At 39.6% G+C, this 24,963-nt stretch overlaps 5 protein-coding genes and 1 non-coding gene across 7 annotated transcripts; 2 read left to right on the top strand and 4 right to left on the bottom strand.

The window, feature by feature from the left end:
- Positions 1 to 1,599: 1,599 nt before the first annotated feature.
- Positions 1,600 to 1,877, bottom strand: LOC112487269 (small Cajal body-specific RNA 13). The gene has a single exon (XR_003050202.1).
- Positions 1,878 to 1,935: 58 nt separating this feature from the next.
- Positions 1,936 to 2,873, bottom strand: prkrip1 (PRKR interacting protein 1). The gene has a single exon (XM_008312788.2). It carries the CDS (start codon positions 2,731 to 2,733, stop codon positions 2,155 to 2,157), a length of 579 nt encoding a protein of 192 aa, XP_008311010.1. The 5' UTR covers positions 2,734 to 2,873; the 3' UTR covers positions 1,936 to 2,154.
- A 146-nt stretch (positions 2,874 to 3,019) lies between these two features.
- On the top strand, positions 3,020 to 5,467 carry glrx5 (glutaredoxin 5 homolog (S. cerevisiae)). Its single transcript, XM_008312784.3, has 3 exons — positions 3,020 to 3,452; positions 4,372 to 4,579; positions 5,046 to 5,467. The coding sequence occupies exons 1-2, from the start codon at positions 3,152 to 3,154 to the stop codon at positions 4,542 to 4,544; spliced, it is 474 nt and encodes a 157-aa protein (XP_008311006.1). The 5' UTR covers positions 3,020 to 3,151; the 3' UTR covers positions 4,545 to 4,579; positions 5,046 to 5,467.
- Positions 5,040 to 10,326, bottom strand: ints9 (integrator complex subunit 9). Its single transcript, XM_008312785.3, has 17 exons — positions 10,171 to 10,326; positions 9,519 to 9,646; positions 9,323 to 9,383; positions 9,054 to 9,116; positions 8,563 to 8,702; positions 8,406 to 8,492; positions 8,190 to 8,310; positions 7,800 to 7,934; positions 7,552 to 7,663; positions 7,273 to 7,453; positions 7,125 to 7,185; positions 6,725 to 6,896; positions 6,455 to 6,579; positions 6,145 to 6,312; positions 5,771 to 5,869; positions 5,523 to 5,660; positions 5,040 to 5,216 (listed from the first exon to the last, which is right to left on the bottom strand). The coding sequence occupies exons 1-17, from the start codon at positions 10,177 to 10,179 to the stop codon at positions 5,040 to 5,042; spliced, it is 1,977 nt and encodes a 658-aa protein (XP_008311007.1). The 5' UTR covers positions 10,180 to 10,326.
- A 209-nt stretch (positions 10,327 to 10,535) lies between these two features.
- pla2g7 (phospholipase A2, group VII (platelet-activating factor acetylhydrolase, plasma)) lies at positions 10,536 to 15,223 on the top strand. The gene is made up of 11 exons (XM_008312787.3): positions 10,536 to 10,983; positions 11,785 to 11,903; positions 12,130 to 12,280; positions 12,357 to 12,450; positions 12,558 to 12,626; positions 13,269 to 13,434; positions 13,751 to 13,864; positions 14,005 to 14,096; positions 14,288 to 14,458; positions 14,589 to 14,737; positions 14,833 to 15,223. The coding sequence occupies exons 1-11, from the start codon at positions 10,920 to 10,922 to the stop codon at positions 14,931 to 14,933; spliced, it is 1,290 nt and encodes a 429-aa protein (XP_008311009.1). The 5' UTR covers positions 10,536 to 10,919; the 3' UTR covers positions 14,934 to 15,223.
- Positions 15,108 to 24,678, bottom strand: tdrd6a (tudor domain containing 6a). Of its 2 annotated transcripts, none has more exons than XM_025056997.1 (13): positions 24,428 to 24,678; positions 17,978 to 23,282; positions 17,804 to 17,929; positions 17,626 to 17,705; positions 17,456 to 17,536; positions 17,341 to 17,359; positions 17,108 to 17,145; positions 16,930 to 16,978; positions 16,798 to 16,841; positions 16,658 to 16,721; positions 16,504 to 16,571; positions 16,308 to 16,353; positions 15,108 to 15,941 (listed from the first exon to the last, which is right to left on the bottom strand). In XM_025056997.1, exons 2-13 carry the CDS (start codon positions 23,256 to 23,258, stop codon positions 15,859 to 15,861), a joined length of 5,979 nt encoding a protein of 1,992 aa, XP_024912765.1. In that variant the 5' UTR covers positions 23,259 to 23,282; positions 24,428 to 24,678; the 3' UTR covers positions 15,108 to 15,858. The 2 variants fall into 2 exon arrangements, with proteins under 2 accessions (XP_024912765.1, XP_024912766.1); XM_025056998.1 differs by having other exon boundaries at positions 24,595 to 24,617.
- Between the last annotated feature and the right edge of the window lie 285 nt (positions 24,679 to 24,963).

Below are 24,963 nucleotides of genomic sequence, written 5' to 3'. Positions count from 1 at the left end.
CTTCAGGTCCCTCCTGATGGGTCATTGTAATCCTCATCAGAATGGTTTTGGTATGTGGGTGATAGGTTGTGTCTTAGCCCATAATAAAGACCAACATTCAGACAAATGCTCTCAGATGATTACACCATGTTCAAAGTGATTAGCACTAACATGTTACAAAACTCTTCAATTAATCACTACAATCTACTTAAGCAAACCACTCATTTGCTTTGTGCCACTACTTAGTACTCTAAAGAATTTCACAATCAAGTAACAAATAAAATACTTTATTTGGCCAAAGTCAAAAACAACGCTCCCTCTAGCACAAACTTCAAGGTCCTCACCCCAGTGTCGTCCTCCTCTTCCTCCTCTTCCTACTTCTGCAAAGACAAATAAAGTAAATGCAATAACACTACTAGTTCTGTCTGTAGTCAATCTTGTCTGTACTGGATTTGTCCAGCTGATGTGTCACTCTCTCTTTAGTCAATACCTGTGAAAAGCTTAAATCAGTGTCTTTTCATACCTTTAATAGTGACGTTGAATCAGCTCCACACTGAAAGACCACTGCACTCGGCTGGTACATCTCTATTACTATGGCCATGATCTAAACCATGAATGGATGTTTTGTAAAGTATTTTGCTATTAAAAGAGTATTAGGTTGTCTGCACGATTCGCCCTCCTGTGGCTCAAACGTGCAACTTCACTCATGAATAAGTTCACGCCAAAACGTCGATGAGTGAAGTTGTACGTTTGAGCCACAAGAGGGCAAAAACCTGTTGGCCGGACCTTGTTGGCGGAGCTAAAACGAACAACCGACCGCATTACCAGACAACGAGGTCCGGCCATTAGATTGTCTGCACGATTCGCCCTCCGGTGGCTCAAACGTGCAACTGCATATTTAAACAAGTTCCCTCCAAAGGGTTGTCTGCTCCATGTGTGGCTGAATATTTAAACCAATAGGTAATCGCCCTCTTGTGGCTCAAACGTGCAACTTCACTCGTCGACGTTTTGGCCGGACCTCGTTGGTGGAGCTAAACCCAACAACCGACCACATTACAGGAAGCAGCAACTCATTGTTTGCCTCTTGCTGTGATGTGAAAAGCAAGGGTACAGTTTAGTTTTGGGAACTGACATCTGCATCTTCATTGCTTTTACTGTCGAGAAATGGGCGCTCTAACTGGTAGCTCTCATCTGGTTTTAATAATTTGTGGTTGGATTCAAATCTGGTTCAGATCTTAGCTCCTCGTATCGCCCTGTGAACTAGATCACCTTCCCCATTCACTTAGCCATGTTAAGTGGACAGGCCTCAAACCAAGAAATGCACCTGCCAAGATCTATGCAAAACCATGTATTATAAGCAAAAAGAAACATTGGGGAGTTGTTTCATAATAACAATAACTTATCATTTCATGCTATAATGTAGTGGACTTTATATATATTCTACATTTAAACACATATTGAATATATCATAGGTACATAAGACACAAATATGCCCAGCCTTTTATTTTGGTAAATAGTAAGTGTCATGCTAATATATGTTGTCATGACCTTTAATGTCTTCAGTATTTTCAGAACTGAAACGATGAAGCTGCATTAAACAATAAATAATAAGAGCTGTATTTTTGTGACAGCTTCAAGTGTCTGAGAGGAAAACCTCTTCCTGCTGCAAACAATATCCAGCTGCCAGTTGTTACTCTACCTGCCTTAAGAAAGTTGGTAGCCACGTACAGAGGCCACCAACACCGTGGAAAGCAGGAGTCTGTCTGTCCAAGGAACATCGCACGTGAAGCTCCTGATCCTCGAGGAGTCACGCCTTTTCATTCTTTGATTTGCTTTCTGCAGCCATGTTTTACCCACAGGCAACAACTTTGCCAGGGGCACTTTCACAAAGCTGCAAAAATGGGCTACATTAAAATACACAATATAAAAGACATATATGCAGAAACATTTACCAGCTTTAAGATGTATGCACATGAAATGAGGGTTTTTTTTATTTAAAAAATACAACAAGCAAATGTCGCAGTTTTTTAATCGTAGTAAAGGTGATTTAGATGGCTACATCAATGTCTTTCAGATAGAAACCAAATGTTTTGCATCGTATACAGCGTTTTATGCAAAGGTGTCCATTCCCTTGCCTTTATGCTAGGAATAAGTCTCTCACGCTGCATAACAGCGTCATTTCTTCCCCATGATGAAGCTCGGTGCCTCTGCGTCATCGTCAGCTTCTCTCTCCTCCTGCTCCTCTTCTTCTTTCTTCTCCTCTTCACTGCTTTCCGAGCTCTTCTCGGCTTCGTCTTCCTTCTTGATACTTTCCTGTTTGGCTTTCTTGGCCATCATTTTCTTCTGCTTCAGCTTCTCTCTCTTCTTCCGGCGCTTTGCCGTTCTCTCCTCGGCCTCCTGTTTGTTTTGTTCCACCTTATCCAGGTAGTGCTCGTCCTTGTCTTGATGCTCTGACATTTTGTCCAGAAATTCTTGCCTTTGATACTCTCTGCGTCGGAGGTGTCGGTACACGTGAAACTCTCCGCTGCCTGCCCCGGCACTGGAGCCCATCACATCGCGTACGAACTCCGGGGGAGCCCGGGGCTTCCACTCCCTCTGTCTGTCCGGGATTGGAGCGAGCTTATCGGGGTTCCGCATCAACCTTTCCAGCTTGAGACGCTGCTCCTCGGCCGGAGTTTTGGCGATTATAAGAGGCTGAGCCTCCTTTTTTGCAGGTTTTCCCTGTTTGTTGTTCTTTTCCGTGTGCGCCGCCATCTTTCAAACCAAAGCCGTTTACTTCCTTTTGTTTACCATGCACCGGAAATGCTTAAATTCTTTGTTGTGGGAGGGACAAAACGTAATTGTGTTTAATATGAGGTGTCAAACTAACCCCTCGTAATTATTACTAATGCTAATATATTACTAATATAGTATATATACTAGCAAAGTTCTTTTTTCTTTTTCTATTAAAAACAATCCTGTGGTTAATTCACATTTTCAGGATTTCAGTAACAGCCAATCAGAATAGATGTTATTGGCACACAACCTGTCCAATGAGCTTTCTGGTCGCGCCCTTTCTCGCGAGAGTACTGTTGAGTAAGAGTCAAGTTCTATTTCGGCTGGAGGCGAAGCAAGACAATAGTTTTGACTTTCTAATATTATATTACATACGTTTTTTTACAAACAAAAGAAGATGAACAGCCTTATTAGAGCTACAGCTAGGTGTCTCCGGCCTGGGTCAGCGGTGTATTTGACCAGACAAGCTGACACACGAATGTGTTTGACTCCGGGACAGCGGTTTCTGTGCTCGGCGACGGGCATTAAAAAAGACCTTGCAGAGATAGTGAAAAAGGACAAGGTGGTGGTCTTCATGAAGGGGGATCCAAGTCAGCCCATGTGCGGCTTTAGCAACGCAGTTGTCCAGATCCTCCGGATGCACGGAGTGGACGACTACGCATCATACAACGTACTGGAGGACCAGCGCCTCAGACAAGGTCAGTCAGCTGTCCATTACAATTACTGTCCATTACAACGATCCCTGGCGAGCGACCAAACTTCAGGGTTGTCTGAGGAGGGGGTCTACCTGGTGATAGGCTGTGTTGTTAGGCAGTGTTGCTATGTAGCTGTTTGTTTGCCCTTTTGAGTTTCGGTTAATCTGTATTGATACCGCACTGGGGAAATTGTTGTTTGTTCCCGAGGGGTTAGTTTTGTGTTACACTAAAGCGCAGCTCCAAGTGTCTTTTTCTACTAGTTTCTATGGTTATTATCAGTTCTCTGCAGCAGGATCACAGGGTGTGGCGCTGAGAAGAGACGCCATTCCATCAGTACTGTAGTGCTAAACCTAAAACGTTCTTGTCCTTTCCTGCCAAACCTGTTTGTTCTGGCATAAGTAAAATCCTACGTTGCACCACCAAACAAAAATATAAAATCACCTAGTTTGAATTTATTTACTTTTACATGTTTATTGTGAAACTTCTGTTTCCGTCTGTTTAGTTGAACACAACCCTGATATACTCGTGGGAATTAAAGAACCTACCTTTGGCAAATGTTCAGTCATTGGTGCATAGTTGAACAAAGACAATCATTGGCAGTAGATAAATAATATTTTTCAGACTAATCAAGGGAAATGAGATAATTGCACAGTGGTTAAGAATCTCTGCTTTAAGCAATGTAAACAATAGAAGGAAGCAGAAGCTTCAGAAAAAATCCTAAAATATATTTTCATGTTGTGGAAATGTTTCCACAATCCTTGCAAAGTTGTGTCTCTGATTAACACATTGTGTCTTGTGAAATTGTTTAACTATTTTTCTCCACACAATTGCAAAAAAAGTTTCATTTAATAGCCCAGTAGTGGGCAGTAAGTTGTGTTTTTATTTCTGTCTGACTAACATAAATATCATCCGTCTTCTCCAGGAGTAAAAGACTTCTCCAACTGGCCCACGATCCCTCAGGTTTACTTCAACGGAGAGTTTGTTGGAGGCTGCGACATCCTGCTTCAGATGCACCAGAACGGTGACCTGGTGGAGGAGCTGGAAAAGCTGGGAATCCGTTCTGCACTGGTTGACACTGAGAACAAGTCCAAATAGAGGACATCCTTCATCCATTTGTGAATTCACTGAAGGCAAGTACATTTATTGTTTTTTCCCACTTCCCCACACTTATTTCTGCATACACTAGAATACCGCTTGAAAATGTTAGCATTTATGCTGGAACTGTAAGTAAAAAAAAAAATTAAACTAAAGGGGTAGGAAGTGTGGTACAAAAGTGCAAAACGAAGCTCAGTGAAGCTTCACCTCTCTCAGTACCCCCCACTCCCTCCCCCCATTGATCCTGACTGATGATCATTGAATGTTTTAATACCATTTTTTTCACAAGAGTACTCAGTAATGAAAGAGCAGACAAGGTGGCATTTACTCTGAAACATATTTAATCCCCCCCCCCCAAAAAAAAAACTATCTTACAAGACTATACAATGAAATGGTGAACACAGTTCAATTGAAAGTTCACTACGTTTCACACTTTGATACAGTTTCTGTTAATGTCGCCGCGAGGATCCAACCAAGTGTGTAATTATGTCTGTGTCACAGTTTCTGCAGGAATCGGAGCACCAGGTCTCTCAGTGTGGTTCGCAGCGGCTCATTGTTGTTGCACACTATGTGTGTCCCGTCCTCCTCCAGCTGGATCAGTGTATCCTCTGCCTGCAAATGCAGGATGTGACCGTCTGCTGTCTCTTCCACTTTCACCTCCGTGATCCCATGCTGCGGACAAAGACATCAACACACCTTTTTTTAACACTGTGTCAGTTTGGTGTTTCACTATACCTGGAAAAGTCTGTGTGAGGATACGTTCTATGATTCAAGTTCAGTAAAACTCCCCGTTCATTTTTATTTCTTAAAATAAAAGGTAAAAGTTTAGTCATGTGAAAATAATCCCAGAAATGCCCCCAAAATTAAGTGCTTGTGAAGTTAATAATGACATAAATGATATAATAAAAGACAAATAAACTGACTGTAGGCTCTTGCTAAGTCAATATCTTAATTCCAGCCAATGTCTGCACATCTCACCTTTTGTAACGTGGCCAGAAAACCTTCTAAGGGCACGGCTCCACTCAGCAGGGGTTTGGGCGTCTGCACCACAGGGGGCTCCTCCAGGACTCGCTTCCGTTTCTTGCTCGGGGGCACAGGAGGGGGCTTGGGCACGGACTGGTGATGCAACATACGGGAAAAATAATGGCATGTGGAGCGTGTGGAGGCTGCACGTGGTATTGTATACACACTATGTGGTGAGAATTCACAAGAGCAGACAGAATCACCTGCAGTGTGTGCTTGTTGTCCTTGGAGTGCAGCACTGCAGAAACCGTGGCCACAGAGACGCCAGGTTTAATCTCTGAAGGCACCAGGGAGTTGGCCAGCTGGGAACAGAGAGAATCCTATTTAAAACTGCCACCTGCCTCTAGGCACGAGATTGAACATTTCCATAATGCATCTCTATCTTTCATTTGACAGCTTTTTATCCACCATATGTCACCGTGTCCTATGAGACTCTTAAGATAGTGACTCCATCTGCTTCAGATGCTGCAGTTCCGATCATTTATTGAAACAGTTCAACAGAACTCCACCGGGCTCTTCAGTCATAATCAACTTGAATGTATTCATCACTGTCGTTTACTGCTGTGCTGCAGCTCACCTCGGGAAGGATGTAGACACGCTCATAGCGACGTCTAAAGGGCAGGTTGAGTACAGAGCAGCGTCTGTAAGGCACTGGGGGAGGCTGCAGCTCCAGCATTAGATCAGCCCGGTGGGACTGAGTAGGCGGTGGCTGGGTGTACTGCTCCGGACACACCACATGGAGGGGCTGTAGGACGAAAACACCAGTGAATGGTGAGTCTTTCAGAGTGTGTTCCATTTTTTATTATTTATCTTATTACTCCTGGTGGCAAAAGTACACAACTTAAAAATGAAATAATTAGCATAAGGCTACAGTACAAAAAGCGTACCTGCACTTCCTTAAGAAGCTTTGACACCTGGTGGAAGTTGAGCCGTGTGTCAATGGGGCAGTAAACACACTTCATAGCCAGGGGTTGATATGGAGCCAGGGCGTCGATGTAGCAGAAGTCTGGCTCTGTTTGTGTCAAACAGCAAAGTTCAGCAAGCTCAGTCATTTTTAATTTTTTTTTTTAAATCAATACATTCACTATTCAGACAGTGACAGACCCTGACTTGGAGAATAGATGTTTTAAAATATAATATAAGTGAGCTGCAGTTACCTGTAAAGATGATGGTGTTGAGACTGGACTTGCCCCACAGCTCCATAAAGTGAACCACGTCACCGAAACGCAAGGAGGGATGGCCGGTGAAAACCACACAGGGCTGACGGAACTCACTGCTGAAGTCACCGTGAATGCTGGGGTAGTGCTTGAGCTTGTTGGTTTGGATCAGCTGGACGTCAACAAACACAGAGAGACATTTAAGTCCTCATGTCAGAAAAATAAATACATTTTGGGGAAGCTATTTAAAATTTTAAATGCATTTTTTTTTTTTAATTAAAACCAAACTACCCATTTATTTGCTGCAGAGTTGAGCAAGAAAGCTTCCACAGCCTCCTGTTATGTCTTAAAGACAAAGCAGTGTCATTTTAGTAGTGGTGAAGACAGAAGCGTGACTCACCTCAGCATGTGGGAATGGAGGTTCTGGGAGATACACCTTTGACTGCTTGTTGTGGCAAAGCCTGAAAGTAATTAGAAATATGGACACATGTCATCATCTAACGAAAGGTCAGAAACATTTAATTTTTTTTAAATAAGAAACTGCTTACCATTCAGCAAAGATCTGAGAGAACTCCAGCGAACTGTTGGCCACAGGTGAGATGAAATAGAAAGGTGTGGTCCCCAGGTTAGCATTGTCAATAAACTGGTACAGACACTCCAGCAGGTCATAGATCACTCCTGAGGAGTAGCATGGAACCAGAACATTGCCTCCAGCACGAATTGTCATGGCTACGGGCAAAGAGGAGTTAGGGGAAATTAATTACATAAAGTAAAACATTATTAAACATTTAATCAATAGATAATGCTATATATGTATATGAACATACCAAGGTTATTGCAGAAATCTCCCAGCATGCCGTCAGGGTTGGCCATGGGCATCTGGGTTAGACCAGTCAGAATTAAAACGTCACTGTTCTTCAGAGAACTTTGGTCCATTGGCTAAAAAAGGGAAGTTATCAGAAATGTCAACAAGGAGCTGTGTATTTTTTTTTTACCTGAAATAGTTAAATAATCATAGCTCCATAGACAACTCTAAAACAAATGTTTAGACAAAGTTTAGCCTCTAACCACCCACCTGTGGATGTGTAGTGAGGAGAGATGAACCGGACACATATGACACTTTCTCATGGTGAGACTGAATGAGCCAGTTAGAACTGCCCAATGAGTAGCCCGAGCTCAAGGGGGAGACCTGCACTGCTCCAAACAACTCCTGCAGGGGAGACAAGTTTACCACAAGATCAAGATATATAGATAACATGAATTAGCTGAGGGGTTTGGCTTCAACTGTCCCTGTGACCCTGAAAAGGATTAAGTGTTGAAAAGGAATAGTTGGATGAAAAGGTTAAACTCTATCCTGCACTTAATTTATAAAAATAAACACTTGTGTGAGTCACTGAGTGGAAGCAAGAAAAGGACATCAACTTATCTAAAAATATCATTGTTATTGAATAAGACGAGTTCTTACCACTTTCTGTGAATAACCCACTAGTTGCACTTTGCTCAGAGCAGAGTTCACCTCTTGCATACTGTAGCATCTCTTCCATGTCCATACTTCCACAGCATCCTTCAATGGCCCAGGGAGTGTCCTAATAAAATTATGTAAAGTTTTAAAATGATAGTTTTTGACAAAAGTCGACCAGAAACAAAATATCCACAATTTATTTTATTTAAGAGCTATTACCTCTGTACGTCCTTGTTCTTCCAGCAGGTGGCAGACTGGGCTTTTGGAACTCTTTCCATGAAGTTTACAAGCTCTTCCATTAGCAGTCTAATAGAAAAGCAGTGTGAACGTTTTTGTACCATTTTTGTCTTTCTGTTCAATAAGTGTGTGTTCTTACCTGCCGATCTGCAGCGTGGGCTCAGTGGCATACACTGTCCCCGTGAAGCCTGTGTGTTCAGTGATGTAGGGTAAAGCCATCATGCAGTGATAGTTTGAAATAAGGATGACATCAATCGTAGACAGATCGAGCAGTTCTTTCTGTGGAGGACACAAAATTCAGGTCAAGTCATTATCACTGTGTAAGATGAAATAATTCAGTTCTTAGATTCACATTCTAAACAACAACGGCTTGACACATTTTTCGTGTATTTTATTTTCCAAGGAAAATATTTATCACAATTCCACAGTAAAAATGACTACAACTGTGTCAAGTTCTAAAAGATCTATCCATTCAGAAGTTCAGCGTGCGGTGGAGAATATCTATAATAATGAATACCCATCCTTTATACAGATATCCATTCAGAAGTTCAGCGTGCGGTGAAGAATATCTATGATAATGAATACCCATTCTTTATACAGAGTCTGGTTAATTATTAGGTTCTTTTTTACCTCAGGAAGACAGAATTCCGGCTGCGAGTCCACAAATATTCTTCCCGCACACTCCTTCAGCTCCTGAAAAGATTGAGAAAATAAATTACTTTTGAGGGTCTAATTACATTTCTAAATAAAATGATGGCAGTAACAATAAAATTTAGAGTTTATGGTCAAAATTGAAGTAGATGATCAACAATGTTGACCTCCTTCGAGATGACGTAAAAAAATACCAAAAGACAAAGCTTATAATTCAAGTCAAAAATACACCAAAAATTGTTTCATACCTTCTCCAGATTTACTGTTGCATCTTTGGAGACCCATCCAGGAAGCTTGGAGAGTCTTGGGCTAAATAAGACAAAAGTTATTTAAGAAAGAGTGAAACGATGACAAGTACATCTGTAAAATAAACTAAATATATAAATGCATATAAACAAAGAAACAAATTAATTAAAAATAAATAAATAAATGCCAGTGTCTTACCTATGGACTAGCGGAAGGGGCAAGAAGTTAAGAACAGATGTGGTGTCCAGACCGCAATCCAGCATGATGGTGGTGGACTTGAACTTAAGAACATTGCAGGGCAGCGTTGGATGGCCAGATAGACAATACTGATGGTAGAAAATAGTAAAACAGTAAAAATATACCGTATAATAGTATATACCGTGCAAAATATACAGTAAAACCAGGCACAAATGCAGTGTCAGCTGCATAAATATATATCTATGACAAATTGTCCAGAAATTTCAATGTTATACTTCGTTGACTTTCGTCCTATTTCAGTTTGCATTTACTTGTTTCTATATCGTACGTGTCAGTCCTGTGTTTATATCCATTTTAACTATTCGCCATGATAAAATTCATACGACACAATACATACATTTAATTTCTGACTGATCCCTGCTCTTCTTTTTCTGACTTTATTTTTTTTAGAAAATGTTTCTTTTTTACCCAGTCAGTTATTATTGTTGTTCGAGTTTACAGGGGTACAGTCGTCTGCTCAGACCCCCTTTTACTGAATGGGGCAGGAAAGCTAACTGCTACATTCGCAGTTTTCTAGAAAAAGACGCCATAAAAACATTATAAAACCATCTGGTTCTTGAATTTGTTGTTTACTATGAAAATTTTTACTCACCAGCTTCATTTTGTTGCTTAAATGCTGACTGAAAGTTGTTTTAATGTTATCTATACTGCATGTACCGCATCCTCACACATAATCACTTCCTTGGATTTTATGATGTTAAGAATTATGCTGCCTCCTAGAGGTATGGAGCTATTTTCATCTGTATTCAATACACACAGGACAGGAATCTGGTAGATAGTTTTACAAATAAAATAAACAAAAAATATATAAATATCGATTAAAATCCACAATTATTCCCTTTAAATATCGATTAAAATCCACACTTATTTGCTCTCCCTCTCTTTGTCACTGTCAGTCTCAAAGCAATAATTTCTCAAACAAGGAAAACGATGAATGCTTCGATAATGACTGTAATATATGAACGGTTAATATGCTAGAATAAAGCAAATAGAGCAAATAACACCATATGGCGAGATTGTCACTCTGACGAACATACTGGAATGCGTTTTGCTTCATGTCTCTGCAGTACGACTGCTGGGGTTTAGCCGTTTCTGCTAAGTGTTAGCCAACAGTGATAAGCTGTCAAACCACTCCCGAGTTAGTAATTCAGAACCGGACATTTTCCAAGATAAAGTTAAACTAACAACGTCGAAATGTTGCGTAACTGATATATTTACACAAACAGTCGATATGCTGTCACTGCATATACGATAGCTCTATCTTTGTTGTTTATTTGCTGGGGTTATTAGTAGTTTATTACAAGACTGTCTGGCTAACGAGCTAATGTGGAGCTACGGTGGATGTTATCTCATGGAGGAATTGTACGTTTGACAGTAAAGAGAATATACCCGTGGGCAAGAACAGGTATGCTAAAACCATTCTCTTGTTTTCGTGACAACACGGTCATTTTTGCAACAACTGCGGTAGACCTCAGCTCACACAGATGGGGTTAATTCGGGCAAATGTCACGTTAAAGCCATCTGTATGCTGTGTTTGTTGACCAATGTCATCAATGTGCTTACTTTTTGTAACAATACACAATTCGTGAAAAAAATATAAGACATTACAAACTTGATAAACTTTTTATAATAGTTTGAGTTTACATTTTTCTTTTACGTTTAATACGGCCATATAACCTTCGACCTCACAAACAATAAATCTACTTAACTTCAATGTAAGCTGCGATAATAAGTAGCATTTGTAATGATTCACTAGAAGCTTATGTTGGTATTTTCATCTAATGTCACTGTTTTTGCCGTCTTTCCTCGTTTTGACATTCCTTAGTGGTTGCTAGTAGATGAAAGATCCAGTAGATGGCACTAATGTAACTCAGAGTCTACCAGCTGTTGTATAACATTAGAACATTATGATCAGCGATATTGTTGACATTTCTAATTTGTAGCTTTTACAAAGTTAATTTATTAACTATATAGTATCACTTATCTTTTTAGGTTTAGGTTATTTTTACTTTATACTATATATAGTTGTACTATTTATTCCCTTAATTTATTTTTATCTGCCTTCACTTCCTCTTACATTTAACTGTTTGCCCAACTCTCAGTTTAAAAAGTACCGCCTACTGTTTTGGTTTTTTTTTTGTTCTCGCATGTCATCCTGACTCTTTTTGATGCATTTTAAACCAATATTGACCTGTTTGTGCCACAGAGCAGAAAAAATACTCACTCTTCATAATGGGGAACAGCTGCAATCATCTTAGGATCCCTCCAGGCAAAGGTCCCAACTCTGTGGGATGCACCGACTTCATGATGGACCACACTGCTCAGGTACAGCCCATGTACAGTTTGTCCACAGTTTTTTATACAGCCTGTAATCAGTAAAGGCAAATAAATTAGCACCTAAAGTTGCTGTAGCTGTTGAATCATCAAAAGTGGTTACTTTTGGAGTTTATTATCCTCATGCTTAGTGACTAAGTTAACTATTTCTCAAATATCAGGAAACAACACTGCATTGCCTAACAGTGCAAAACATCCATCTGTGTTTCTTTCAAAGGGAAGCTTCTTCCGTCTGTACTATCCTTGCCAGGAGCTGGAGGGAGCAGAAAAAACAGACTGGATCCCATCTATGGAGTATTTTCATGGCCTGGCCATCTTCATGAAAATGAACAGGGTTTTCAGTGAACGGATTTTCAACAGCCTTTATGGTAATTTGAATGTACTTTATGCATTATGCATTTTCAAAAATAATGTACCTCAATTACTTGACTTTAATGATTCCAGGCTCCTTTAAGGCTCCCGCTCTTCTTGATGCTCCATTTAAATGCGATGAAAAGTGTCCTGTGATCGTCTTCTCTCATGGCCTGGGTGCCTTCAGGTACACACACATACACACACACAGTAAATTCTTATGTTCTTATCTGTCACTGTGAGATTCTCCTCACACTGTAAATGTCAATACTGATGTACAATGTGTTTTGTCAGGACTCTGTATTCAGCTATATGTTCAGAACTGGCCTCTCAAGGTTTCATCGTGGCATCTGTGGAACACAGGTAATCCAGCTTACACACTAATATACAAACCGTTTTCATCCAGCAGATATATGGCACGTCATGATCATAAATCATGTCCCACTGTAAAAGAAGACTTTGCTTTAACACTAGTTAAGTGAACAATAACAAAGGGCATCCCTTTTCTAACAGCAGCTGCCTGTTCGTCCGTGCAGTACAGTAGGTGTTGAGAGAGGTTCAGACAATGGGACAGACCAGGTCATCACTTTTCTTTTCAGTAGGGTAACAAGGGACATATAGAGATAAACAAAGTGCCTCCATATAGTCTGTCATTTGTGTGGCTTTAGCTGGTGTGTTACTGATCTTCAGAAGTTGTTCAAAGCTGTAGGAAAGTGCTATTTTTAACAGTATGAATCTGCATTTAGTCAATAGAAAAGTCAAGCCATAAATGTCCTAATAAAAGATAATTGCTTTTTTTAAATAACTTAATCATCTCCTACCATGCTGCTGCTGATCAACTTATACATATATTATATAAATTATGAATTAATTATGGTATGAAAATACCATAAATACCATAGATTCTGCTCTATAGTTATTTTATCAAAAATTGTTTTGAAGAGGAAATTATATTTTTAAGCTGCTGCTTTGTCTTTGGCCTGCTATAATGATGTCACTTTGCAGAGATCAGTCAGCGTCGGCCACGTTTTATTTCAAGACAGAGTCAGAGGGAGAAGCTGAGAACCAGGCTGAGGGATCGGCCTCGGACCGAGAGCACTTGGTGAAGGAGTGGATGTACTACGAACCTCTGCAGCACGGAGTAGACGAGTTCAAGCTGAGAAACAATCAGGTAAAAAAAAAAAACAGTGATCCTTCTTTGCTGTCACTGTGACTGTGTGGGTTAAGGAATTAGACTGCTGTGCTGGGTTACACAATGTCTGACCATTGTTCTCTGTACAAACCCAGTGTGACTCACATGTGGTCTGATTAAACCTCGTGCATGTCTTATTTTATTTTTTTACATCCACATTTAGTTTAAGGCTATTTTAAAAATGTTAAACAAATGTTATGTTAATGTTAAACACATTACGTTACGTTAAACAGAACAAATGTTTCCTGGTGACTGTGCTGCAATGGTGACATTGTTTTCCTGTCTTCACTTTCAGGTGAAACAGAGAGCAGATGAATGCATCTTGGCTCTGGAAAAACTTACTGAAATTAACTCAGGAATAGAAGTACAGAATGTTCTACCAACTCAGTTTGACTGGGCTTCACTGAAGGTACCCGCAGAAGAGTAATATGAATAATTAAAAACAAAATGACTACACTACATCTAGTCATGTCAAAATGTATATACAACATATACTCTCTGCCAATCAACCAAACCAAAACCTCACTGTTTTTTTTTCTTGACCAACAGAACTCCATGGATCTGTGTAAAACAGCAATCATAGGACATTCCTTTGGAGGAGCGACTGTGATCGAAACTCTGTGCAAAGAGGTTAAATTCAAGTATGTTGACTGACAAAAGGACCAGAATCAATAATCTACAATGATTATTTAGTTTGAAAAGAGCAGAAGGTAGTTTAAATAACATTATCATAATGTTTTCATAGCCATAGTTAACCAGGACCAACCTTTAAGGCGATGTGGATTTTGAAGTTAGTTTCTACAGCCTCCTGGTTTCCTTCTTTTTAAACCAGGTGTGGTGTGGCCCTGGACACCTGGATGTTTCCTCTAGACAAACAGATATTTCCTCAGGTGAAGCAGCCGATTTTCTTCATCAATTCAGAGACGTTTCAGTCGGGCGAGAACCTCAGCATTATGCAGAAGCTGGACTCGGCCGTCATCCCCAGGAAAATGATCACAATCAAGTAAGAAGGGCAAAAGTGAAGTTTTAAGATTACAACAGGACATTTGATTTTAGCATGATTCATTTCACAAATTGCTGTGGTTAGCGCTTTAATTTTGAATGTCAATATTGATTTTGGCTCATCTTTTCAGAGGCGCAGTCCACCAGAGTTTCCCAGACTTCACCTTCCTGACTGGTAGCTGGATTGGCAAACTGATGAAGCTGAAGGGTGACATCGACCCAGATGTTGCCATAGACCTGTCCAACAGAGCAACACTAGCCTTTCTGCAGCGCCATCTTGGTAAGAAGAACACATTTAAGGTCAAAATCTTAGCAGTATATTTTAGCATTTACAGCCTCTGTGCTTCTCATGACTTTTATTTTAAACCTCTGTAGGTCTGGAGAAGAACTTTAATCAGTGGGACCATCTGATAAATGGGGAAGACAAGGACCTGATTCCAGGAACTAATACCACTTTTCTTCAGTCTTCCATCTGAACTGACATATGGTGTCTTACTTGCAGCATGACATTATTGTCTATGAAGTTGAGGGACACAGGAATGAGCTTAAAATGTGATTGGTTTATGATTGTTGAGATTTCTATTTTTTAATGACATGCAGCAGACATTTTGAAACATCCGTTCAAAAGAGCTTATCCGAAGGGCAAGTCAACACTACAAGGCTGCAGGAGAGTGCACTACTATTTCCATTGCTTTTTTTTTTTTTACTCTTACTATAGGTAACCATAAATGAATAATAAATCTGGTTTGTATATTGTCATCTCAAACATTTGTTGACTTCCTGGTTTGTTTGCTCACAGTTATAAAAAAAATAATATATTAAAGCTTTGCAGAGCTCTGGGTTGCCAGATCTGAACCCTGCTTCAAACAGTCAAGCTTGAATTATAAATAGAGCTTCAAATGCACCACCTACAGGACAGCATGAGGAACTACATTTTGACATAAACAGAATACCAAAATCAGCAATATTGGTAAAGATTCGTTTAGATATTTATTGTACACAAACATAAATGGCTCTTTATGGAATGAATATTTTCATGCAAAAAAAACCTCAAAGTGCTCTTTATGGAGTGAATATTCTCATGCAAAAAAACTCAAAGTGTGCCTTTTTTTCCCCAAGGCCTTCTGCAAACATTTAAATCAGGCTTCAAAGAAAACAAAAATTCTCAACATGTGATAAAAAAAAGTTTTCTGGGCAATGTATCAAAACAGAAGAGGAAACAGTTTAGACTCTCAACTAACTAATAACTTCTGTAGGAGTGTTTTTAACAATAAATGCTAATAGCAAAATAGATGGAGGTTCAGCTCCATTAATGAACAAAGCAACAAGCAAAAGATGAACTCGGATCTTTCTATTCGAACAGTTAAACAAAGTGTCCATCAGAGAGTAATCAGGAAGTCATTACTCCTCTGACATGTGTGCCATATCACCAGAACTATCGATGATGATCAGAGGCAGATGGGTTGTCTTTGCCAGCTGGACTTCTAAAGAGGAAAGAAAAACATGGATCAAAACTAATGAATGATAGTGTTGACTAATATCTGTTTTACCAATTCAACTGAAATGATAAAACTGCATTGTTTTTATAAGAAAAACGTGGCTGATTAAACATTTTTATATTTTCATTAAGGAACACTGGATAGAAATGAAGTTTTTCCTAAACAGATTTGTTTGATCTTAATATATAGAATAACCTTTAACATTGTGCAAACTAACCTGATTTAATTTAATCACCTTTTTTAATTGAGTTCGAATCAATTCTGAATACATGCAGTACATCATTATTTACATTTGTGCATGGCAATAGGTCAAAATGACTGATTTAAAATCCAAATTGTAGAAGAACGTACCTAAACTGTCATCAGTGGAAGGCACTTCTCCTGAAGGACTGCTCTCCTTAGAATTAAAAAGAGAAATAATGGTTGATATGTGTCTTGAAAGTTGAAAACAATACTGAACTTCCTGAAACCTCCTGCATTAGACCATAATGTTGTCTTCGGGCCGAAAAGTCACCTTTAAAATTGAAGGCATTTTTTTTTTTTTTACCTTTTCTTGTTCAGGTGATGTATATTTCTCATCTTCACTCTCCTCTGGTTCAGACTGTTGACATTGGTCTGGGAAAATTGTTTTTTTTTAATATTCATACATCATTTGATTATTTCACTGACTATCATGTGAACTTGATTATTAGCCTAAATACCTGTAAAGACATCTGTCAAACTGCTCATTCCAACGCTGTGAGTCAAATCCTCCACCAGGTGGCTCTGTAGAGTATGAAATCAACATTCACTAAATAATTGGTTCATCATTTCTATTAAAGTATTAATGTACTGACATTACCAATGCAGGGAGGTAAATTTCAGAGTCACTGTCACATGGCAGAGCTGCAACCACAGTAGGATGTTAGAGCAATGGTTAAATAAGTAATATAATAAATAAGACAAATTAACTAAAGAAAAAAATATAACAAACCAGAATCTGTTTGGAGTTCGGAGGTTTCGTTTACAATCATGGTTTTCTCCTGAAATCAAAAACACGAGTTAGGTGCGAACGATGTTGGTTGTCAAATCTGGTTCTTAATTATAAAACAAATGTGCCCTTGTGGTAAAGATTTCTCTAAACTTTTTACCCTTGGAGGTTATACATGTACCTTGTCGTCCACAGTGTCCGCAGCATATACTGTAGTTTCTGTAGAAAAACATCCCCGTCACTCAAAGTATCGCCACATTGTCCAAGTGATAAAAAACTACAGATTCTAAAACTTTGACTCGTTTAAAGTACAGGTGTAATCGTAAATCAATTTCAATTATTGAGTAATGCTGCTTAGAGTTAAAGAGAAAATATTTTTCTCCTGTTAACTGCTAACTGTGCAGAATTACTCACCAAAGGCATTGTTCTGGACCTGTAATTTAAAATAGTTCACAAATGTCACAGAATGTACTTTTAAACATTCATTAACATTAAAAACACACACTAATAGCAGAGTAAATCCATGTACCTGCTTCGAGTCTTCTGAAATTAAAAATGGTGACTTGCGGAGGTCAGTACTCTTCATTGGATTAAAATCTTGACATGGAACCTGTAAGAAAATCATACCATCAACATGAAATTCGTCCACAGATGTGACAAAATTTTAAGAAAAAAAAACAACAACAAAAAAACTTTTACCATTCTTGCTGCTGTGGAACTGGTAAGAGAACCATCACTTGAATTGTCAGTCTTGTTTTCATCACAGCTTTTGTCTTGATCTGATTATAATAGAAGCAAAGATAACAATTAAGATTATATTCATGTACATAATAACATAATAATATAAAATATTAAGGGAGAAATAAATGATGCCTACCTGAACTAAGCTTGGTGGTAGAGTGGTCGGCAGCACTTTCCTCACAGTCCTCGTCACAACCCAACAAGAAAACGTCTTGGTCAGCAGGTGGGGCTAGAGTGGCTTCTGTTATATCACTGTCGGACAGTGAAGTGTCTCTGGGTGTAGTCTGAAATACACTGGGTTCGACTTCCACATCTTCAGGGATAACACTTCTTTTAGGTTCACCATCCATATTGTGATCAGGAAATGTCTGATCTCCATTTTGTGACAGCTCAGCAGTAGACTTCGGAACTTCAGACGTTTCACAAGTCTCTGGACTACATAAGAACTTGACCTCATCTGCCCCTGCGTCGTGTTCATAAATGTGCTCTCCTTGGGGGTCAGAAGCACATTCATCTTCTTCTATCTCTGTACTTTGAGGAATATCTGACAGTCTTTCAGATATTGCAGTTTCTGAACCAGTTGAGTTACCCTGCAGCAATGATTTACCTTCAGGATTGTTCTCTGTGGTGGAGCTGTTCCACCATGTTCTCATCTTCTCACTGATCCTCTGTCCTTCACATTCTATCTCTACGTAATATTTGAGGCGATTCTTACCTCTTTGTACTTTGGTGACGGTCAACTCCAACAACTTGTCTTTCGTGAGTTCAGAAAGCTCTTCAAATGCACCACTGGCCCAACATCCACATGACGAATCAAAGCCTTCTAACTCACATAAAAAGGCCTGTGGAGGCGGCTCAACCAAGTCAGCAGGTATCTCCTGAACCTCCGTGATACTGACTTGAGCTATATTTCCATAGTCCACAAAAAAAACTGACAGCTCATTCCCATTTTTGTCGATTACTTGTGCACGGTACCACTGTTGATCATCTGGAAATAGAGCAAGACATGGGTTGCCAGTGGACAGAAGACCGACATCGATAGGATGGTGATCAGCTGTATTCGCAACTCTCGAGATCTGTGACATTATTTCGTCGAGCTCTTTGGAATCAGCACACTGACACCAAAAGGAAAGATTGTTATTCAGAGTGGCAATGTAGCCCTTTAACTGTTGCATTTCTGGACTCTCTTGACGACAGTATGAACTGAGAGGGGATTCGTTTGTGTCTTGTCTTGGGGTTTTCTTTTCCTGTTCAAGTTGATCTAGAGTCATTTCTGGACCACTGGGCAAACAGGTAAGTACATTCGCATTGTCTTCTAGGCTGACTTCCCAGACAGATCCAACAGACTGCCTGATAAAGTGGCATTTGAACTTTTTGTTTCCATCACCACACACCGCTTCTTCAAAATTCAACATCATCTCCAGTGTTTCTTCCCCAACATCTCTCAGGGTACAGTGTGTGCTGTACATGGGAAGCAATAAGAGAGACTGGTCAAGTCTACTCATCTTGGAAAATGGTATGATGGCTGTATTCCCATAATCAATGAACTCAACATGAGCCATTGAGTTGCTGTGAATTTCTTTAACAACAGCTCGGTACCAAGAAGAATCATCAGCATACTCTGCTTGAATGAGGTCCCCTGGGTGTACTTCACTGATGCCACCCGTTTGGTTCTGGATTGATGTTGGATTGTTCAACTTTTCATAAACTGAAAATATTTCATCCTCCTCCTGGACAAGTTGAATGTAAAAACTCAATGCGCTGTTGTAGTGCGAGACATAAACTTCTGCTTCCATACCTGAGCTGATGGCTTTTAAAGGCAACTCAGTAAGTTTAGGGAGTTCAGCAGTGTTTTTGCAGTCTCTGGCAGGTGGGCTGGATTTCACAGGCTGTTCCTCTGTTGGTGTAGCCTCAATTCTTGCAGACTCAGAGATATTGTCCATATTGATCAACATCTTTTCACATGACTTTCTCTTGGCCGGAGGTATATACAGTTGTACAGAAAGGGCTTTCTTCTGACCATCACGAGTGGGAGGTGAAGGCTTTGGTGCCGAGTGCTCATTCATGTTGACAGGTACCATCTGACTGATAATTTGTTGTTCTGGATTTTGGTTGGACGTTTTCTTGACATCATGTGTTCTGTTAAAAAAAAGTGGGAGTAGCTTCGAGGAATATTTCCGATGATTTTGCTCATGTTCTGCTGAGGATTCTGGTGCTTTCTCGGGGTTCTTCGTCTCAATCTGAAAGATTGTCTTGATCTTTGAATTTATTAGAGTGCTTTTGTGGTAGAGCTCAACCAGCAGTTTACCATCAGGTTCTCTGGCAACCACCAGGGCACAAAATGTGGACTCTGTTGCAAATTTCTCAAACCAGCTGTTGACCTCTTTAGGGACATTGGTGGGGACATCAGAAAGACCACAAACAAGGGCTTGCGCAGGGATAGACATGATGTCATTAGCCTCTTTAGGTACAGGAAGCAAATCACGTTTGTCTACCTGAATAGTGTCACCATAGTCCACAAAGTGAACTAGAATGGCTGGTATTGTAGCCTTGATCTGTCCTCTGTACCAGTGTCCATCAGTGTACTTGGCAAAGCACAAAGTTCCAAAGACTGATGGTACCTTAATATTCTTTAGCTGATGGCAAAGTTTGTTCACTTTCATCCTGAGATCTTGAATTACATCAGCGTTCCTCTCAAGATGACAGTGGAACTGACTGACACTGTTCACACAGGTCACTGTCATTTTTTCCTCTGTCCCAGTTTTGACATTGTGTGTAGAGTAGTAGTAAGAGTCCAGACAAAAAGAGGGTGCAGAGATGAGTGGTTGTGAAGAGCTTCTTTTGGCGAGATTGACCATGCTGGTGCAGATGCTCTCGAAGGGTGTTTCTAGATCCACAATGTTGAAAACAATTTTCTGCTCATTGAACATGACGGCATATATGGTACACTTCAAAATGTAGAACTGGGAGGCAGCATTTTCCACAAAGTTGTAAAACCTGGCGATTGCCTCATCAGTCCACTGGCTAACAGTAGCTGTGGGGTCAGTGAGGTTCAAAAGACTGCAACGAAAAGCCTGACCTGGAAGAGTTAAAAACTCTGGACATATCCTTCTAAGGTCATACACAGGGACGGTTTCTGTCTGGCCATAATCAACAAACAAAACATCCACATGCGGTGTCTCATGTTTGCGAATTACAAAGGCTCTGTACCACATTCTGTTGTCAGGATGACATGCAACACAGGCTGTGTCTCGAAAAGGCACAAACACACTGTCATCGTAATACATCTGCATGTCGTGCATCAGCATTTTCAAATGACCAGAACTTTGTACCAAGTGACACCAGAAGTCACTTGGGCTTTCAATGTATGACACAGAGACATCAAGAACGCTCCCAATGGAAAACATGTGCTCCTTGAAAATGGGATGTTTTCTTTTCCTGATGACGGGAGCAGTTCTGTTTTTATGTTGATCTGAAGGTCTGACTTGTGAATAGTTGAAGAAAGCATCCTGCGTAAACTGAGTGGCTTTGGTTTTACTTTCAGTTTTTTCAGCCAAGTTCCAAGTACACAGCAAAGTACTGAGGTCCTTCTCCCGTTCAGCTTCTGGATCAGTCAGACGGACAACATAGTTGTCATCACATTTTGCAATGACACGAACTTTAAGGGCTTTCTTTGTGACTGCTTTGGTAAAAAACTCAATGGCACTTTGGCTCCATTCTCCATCTACGGGTTTGACCCCAGCCAGGCTACATTTCAGTGCAAGACGTGGCAGTTTTTTCAGATATTCTGGAAGAGATCTGACATCGGTTCGTTCAACATATTCAGTGTTTCCAAAGTCAACAAGAAAAACCTTGATTTGCATCTTACCAACTTCACACACAGTTGCTCTGTAGAATTCACCATCTTCTGCCTTCGCTGCGCAGAAAAGTCCAACAGTTGGATTGCATACCATTTCTTTGTTTTCTGACTCTTTGAATAAACGATACATACAATGCATCACTTCAAGCAGCTCAACTGAGTAGTTATGTGTTTGGATCCAAAACACCGAAGGGCTAGATACACATGGAATGGTAGCAACATGTGTGGAGTTGATTAAAAGGTCTTCTGCTGGTAACCTTTCTGCTGATGGTGTCACACCTTTTTTTAACTCAACATTTCCATATTTGTGTTCTTTTTCTTCTGAGGTCTTTCCAAAAGTCAGCAGGCCGATTTTCTGTGACTGAGCTTCTTGGCTAGATCCTGGGATGTAAAGGGCATAATCAACATGCATTTTCACACACTCTTTTAAACAGTTTTCCTTTAAACCAAACAGACTGTTGATGTTTTTCTTATCATCATCATAGAGTGTGACATAGTGAACACCTTCAGACACATTTTGGTATTCAAATTTGGCAACCACTGTCTTGTAAAGAAGAAGGTGTCTGAGAAAATCGATTTGGCAGGGTTTCCACTCAGTGCCTCTGTTGACGATCCCATAGAGTGAACAGATGTAAGTTACAACAGGGAACTTGAGAAATTTTGGAGCTAGTGGTCTCACATTATCGAGCTCAGCCAGCTGTTTTGTTCCAAAGTCGATGTTCAACACTTCCACCACACCATTGTTTGGAAATACCTGTTGTAGAACAGAACGGTACCACCTGCCGTCACTTCCTCTTGTAGCACAGGGGAATCCAATCATGTTTGGGCCAACAACGTAGGCAATAGTTTGGTCCTCGTAGTATTGTGTGAGTTTATCTGAGACGTTCTTCAGATCTGTTGAAAAATCCTTCAACTGGCAAAAAATCTTGTGTGGACTTGTCACTTGGGTGACTATGACTGTCTCCACAGTTCCTGCTGGAAGATTTGGACGCACGAAGAGCTCATGCTTGTCTAGTACACCTGCTTCCTTAGAAATCGGTTGATTTTGTGGTTGCATTTCAGCTACACAAGCAGATATGAGAGACATCAACACAAAATCCTGAAAGATGTCTGGAGATAACTTCTTGGCAAATCCCATCTCATACATTTGTTGGGATATGATGGGGATGTGCAAGACAAATGTTCTTTGGGGCACCAGGACATCTTGGACATGTGCTAACGCAGCACTCCCAGAGAGTGTTTTCAGAAATTCAATAGCTCTCGGAGACCATTTGCTTTCAGTTGGGAGTGGCAACACATTTGCTAGGACACAAAACTCCACTTCTGGTCGAAGGTTAAAATATTCCTTTTTACCCCAAGCCAGGAAATGCGTTGTAGTCCATTTTGTCACTCCTTTGTCAAAAAGGAAAACTCTATATTCATAGTCATTTTTTGAGACAATGCGGGCCCTGTTCCAAGTGCCATCCACCTCCACCAAGCAATGGTCCCCAGGACATCCTTCAAATTCTTTCAGAGACTTCTCAACAAACTGAATCTCTCTTGTTAAGCATTCAAATTCTGCACATCTATCACTGCCAAATTTTCCCCAGAACTCAATGAGCACACATCGTGGATGCAAGTGGATTCTAGATATAAGAACATTTACATTTGATCCTGGTGTTGGCAATCCTTGCATTGAAGACATTTTGAAAGCATCCTGTTTACCAACCCATGATTCAGAGGTATGTGTCATTACACAGTAAGCATCAAATGTTGTCTGAAAAATATAACAAAGAAAAACAACAAATATTAAAAGACAAAACTTGGTTAGTACTTGTGTAACATGTAAAAAAAAAAAATCACACCATCATATATGATACATGTATTTCACATAAACATTTTATATCAATTATAAATATAATATTATAAATATAATAAATAAACATTTTATATCAATTATAAATATTAACAACCTTCTTATTCCCATATGTTCATAATTCAATTTTTGTCCTTTACATTTATTGAAATGCATCTCCAAATTTAGAAGTTTAATGGTAGTTTAATGTGCTTTCACGTTGCCTTAAAAATATTATTGTACAGCTCTGGTACGTTGGTGCAAAAACTGCCAGTCGTTGGGTAACTTGGCCATGTTTCCATTTGGAGAGGTGTGGCTTTTTGACTGGAATTCACTATGAATTCCGTTTAGTGACCTCTATGAATTTCTTAGACCATCAGGCGAGCGTTCCTAGTCCCAGTGACACCTGCCAATTTTTAATTGATATCGCCACTTCACACCAAATGTAATTATCCTCCTATAACTGGTAATAATTTCATAGAAGCTTTTTGCAAATGTAGCGTCAAGAACTGACGCGAGTGAGAAGTCAGCATCAATTCACGATGGTCACTGAAACAGGCTTTAGATTTTAATCCACCTGCTTACAGTGCTTTTATTAAACCAATATGATCCAAAAATAAAAATGAAATTGAGCAAGGAAACGCCCCATTTAATTCTCGTGTATAACATTTTCTCAATTTCAAAATGTCTTCTCTCCGAAACCAATTGACCTGACAGATGGGCTGAATTTAGCCTAATTTAAAATGAACATGTTTACTGAGTAAATTAAACTTACTTTACTGAAATAAACCACGGCAACGCAGATATTGTATTCCTTCAGTATGGTATAGTATAGCTTTTTTTTTTTTTTCGATCTTTCTAAATCTCCTATCCGCCAGTGTTTGGAAATGGCTGACCAAAATGTAATGCAGTACAAGCTTAAAATTGTCCCCAAACTTTCATTAGAATACAAAACAAGACAAAAGTACCCTTTCAAACACTAGCGTTAATTAAAACGAAAAATTGCCAGTTTGAATTATTTTTTAATCCACACTCCTGTCGTGTCGTTAATTAAACCAACTACTCACCAACAATGGCGCCGTCAATCCCCTAATCAAGACGGATAAAACTTTTCACTTCGACCTCATTTTACCTCCAGAGGTTTTCTTTAATGTCCTCGAATTTGCTAGTTGAACACCGAAACACCTCCGAGATTATTTTTCTTTTTTTAATATGGAAAGAACAAAACCCACACCTGGCGAACGTTAGTTCAGTTGAATTAGTGTCCGACAGGAGTACCATACAATCACAACCGGAACTGACCGGTTTTAATTTGCATTGAAAAAATCACAACATCTTTCAATCGTATAATTTATAATTGGTAGTAGCTACAAATACTAAAGTAATAGTAAAATACTAAAAAGGCTCCAAACATCTTATACCATTTCACATTTTTGTGTTTATTTAGCACATCAAATATCAAAACAGTTTCCAACTTAGTTGAAATGTATTTATCAAGCCATTTTCTATTAAATCTGTCGTTTCCACTTTCTTTGAAAAAAGAAAGTACATCACAACGATCTAATTTTCTTTTTTTCTTTTTATTTATATTTTTATTTTTTAT

Source organism: Cynoglossus semilaevis, chromosome 7 (genome assembly GCF_000523025.1).
Source record: "Cynoglossus semilaevis isolate Cse_v1.0 chromosome 7, Cse_v1.0, whole genome shotgun sequence".
In the NCBI taxonomy this organism is placed as follows: Eukaryota; Metazoa; Chordata; class Actinopteri; order Pleuronectiformes; family Cynoglossidae; genus Cynoglossus; species Cynoglossus semilaevis.
The sequence above is the reverse complement of the archived record's forward strand: the minus strand, read 5'-3'. Positions and strand labels throughout refer to the sequence as shown.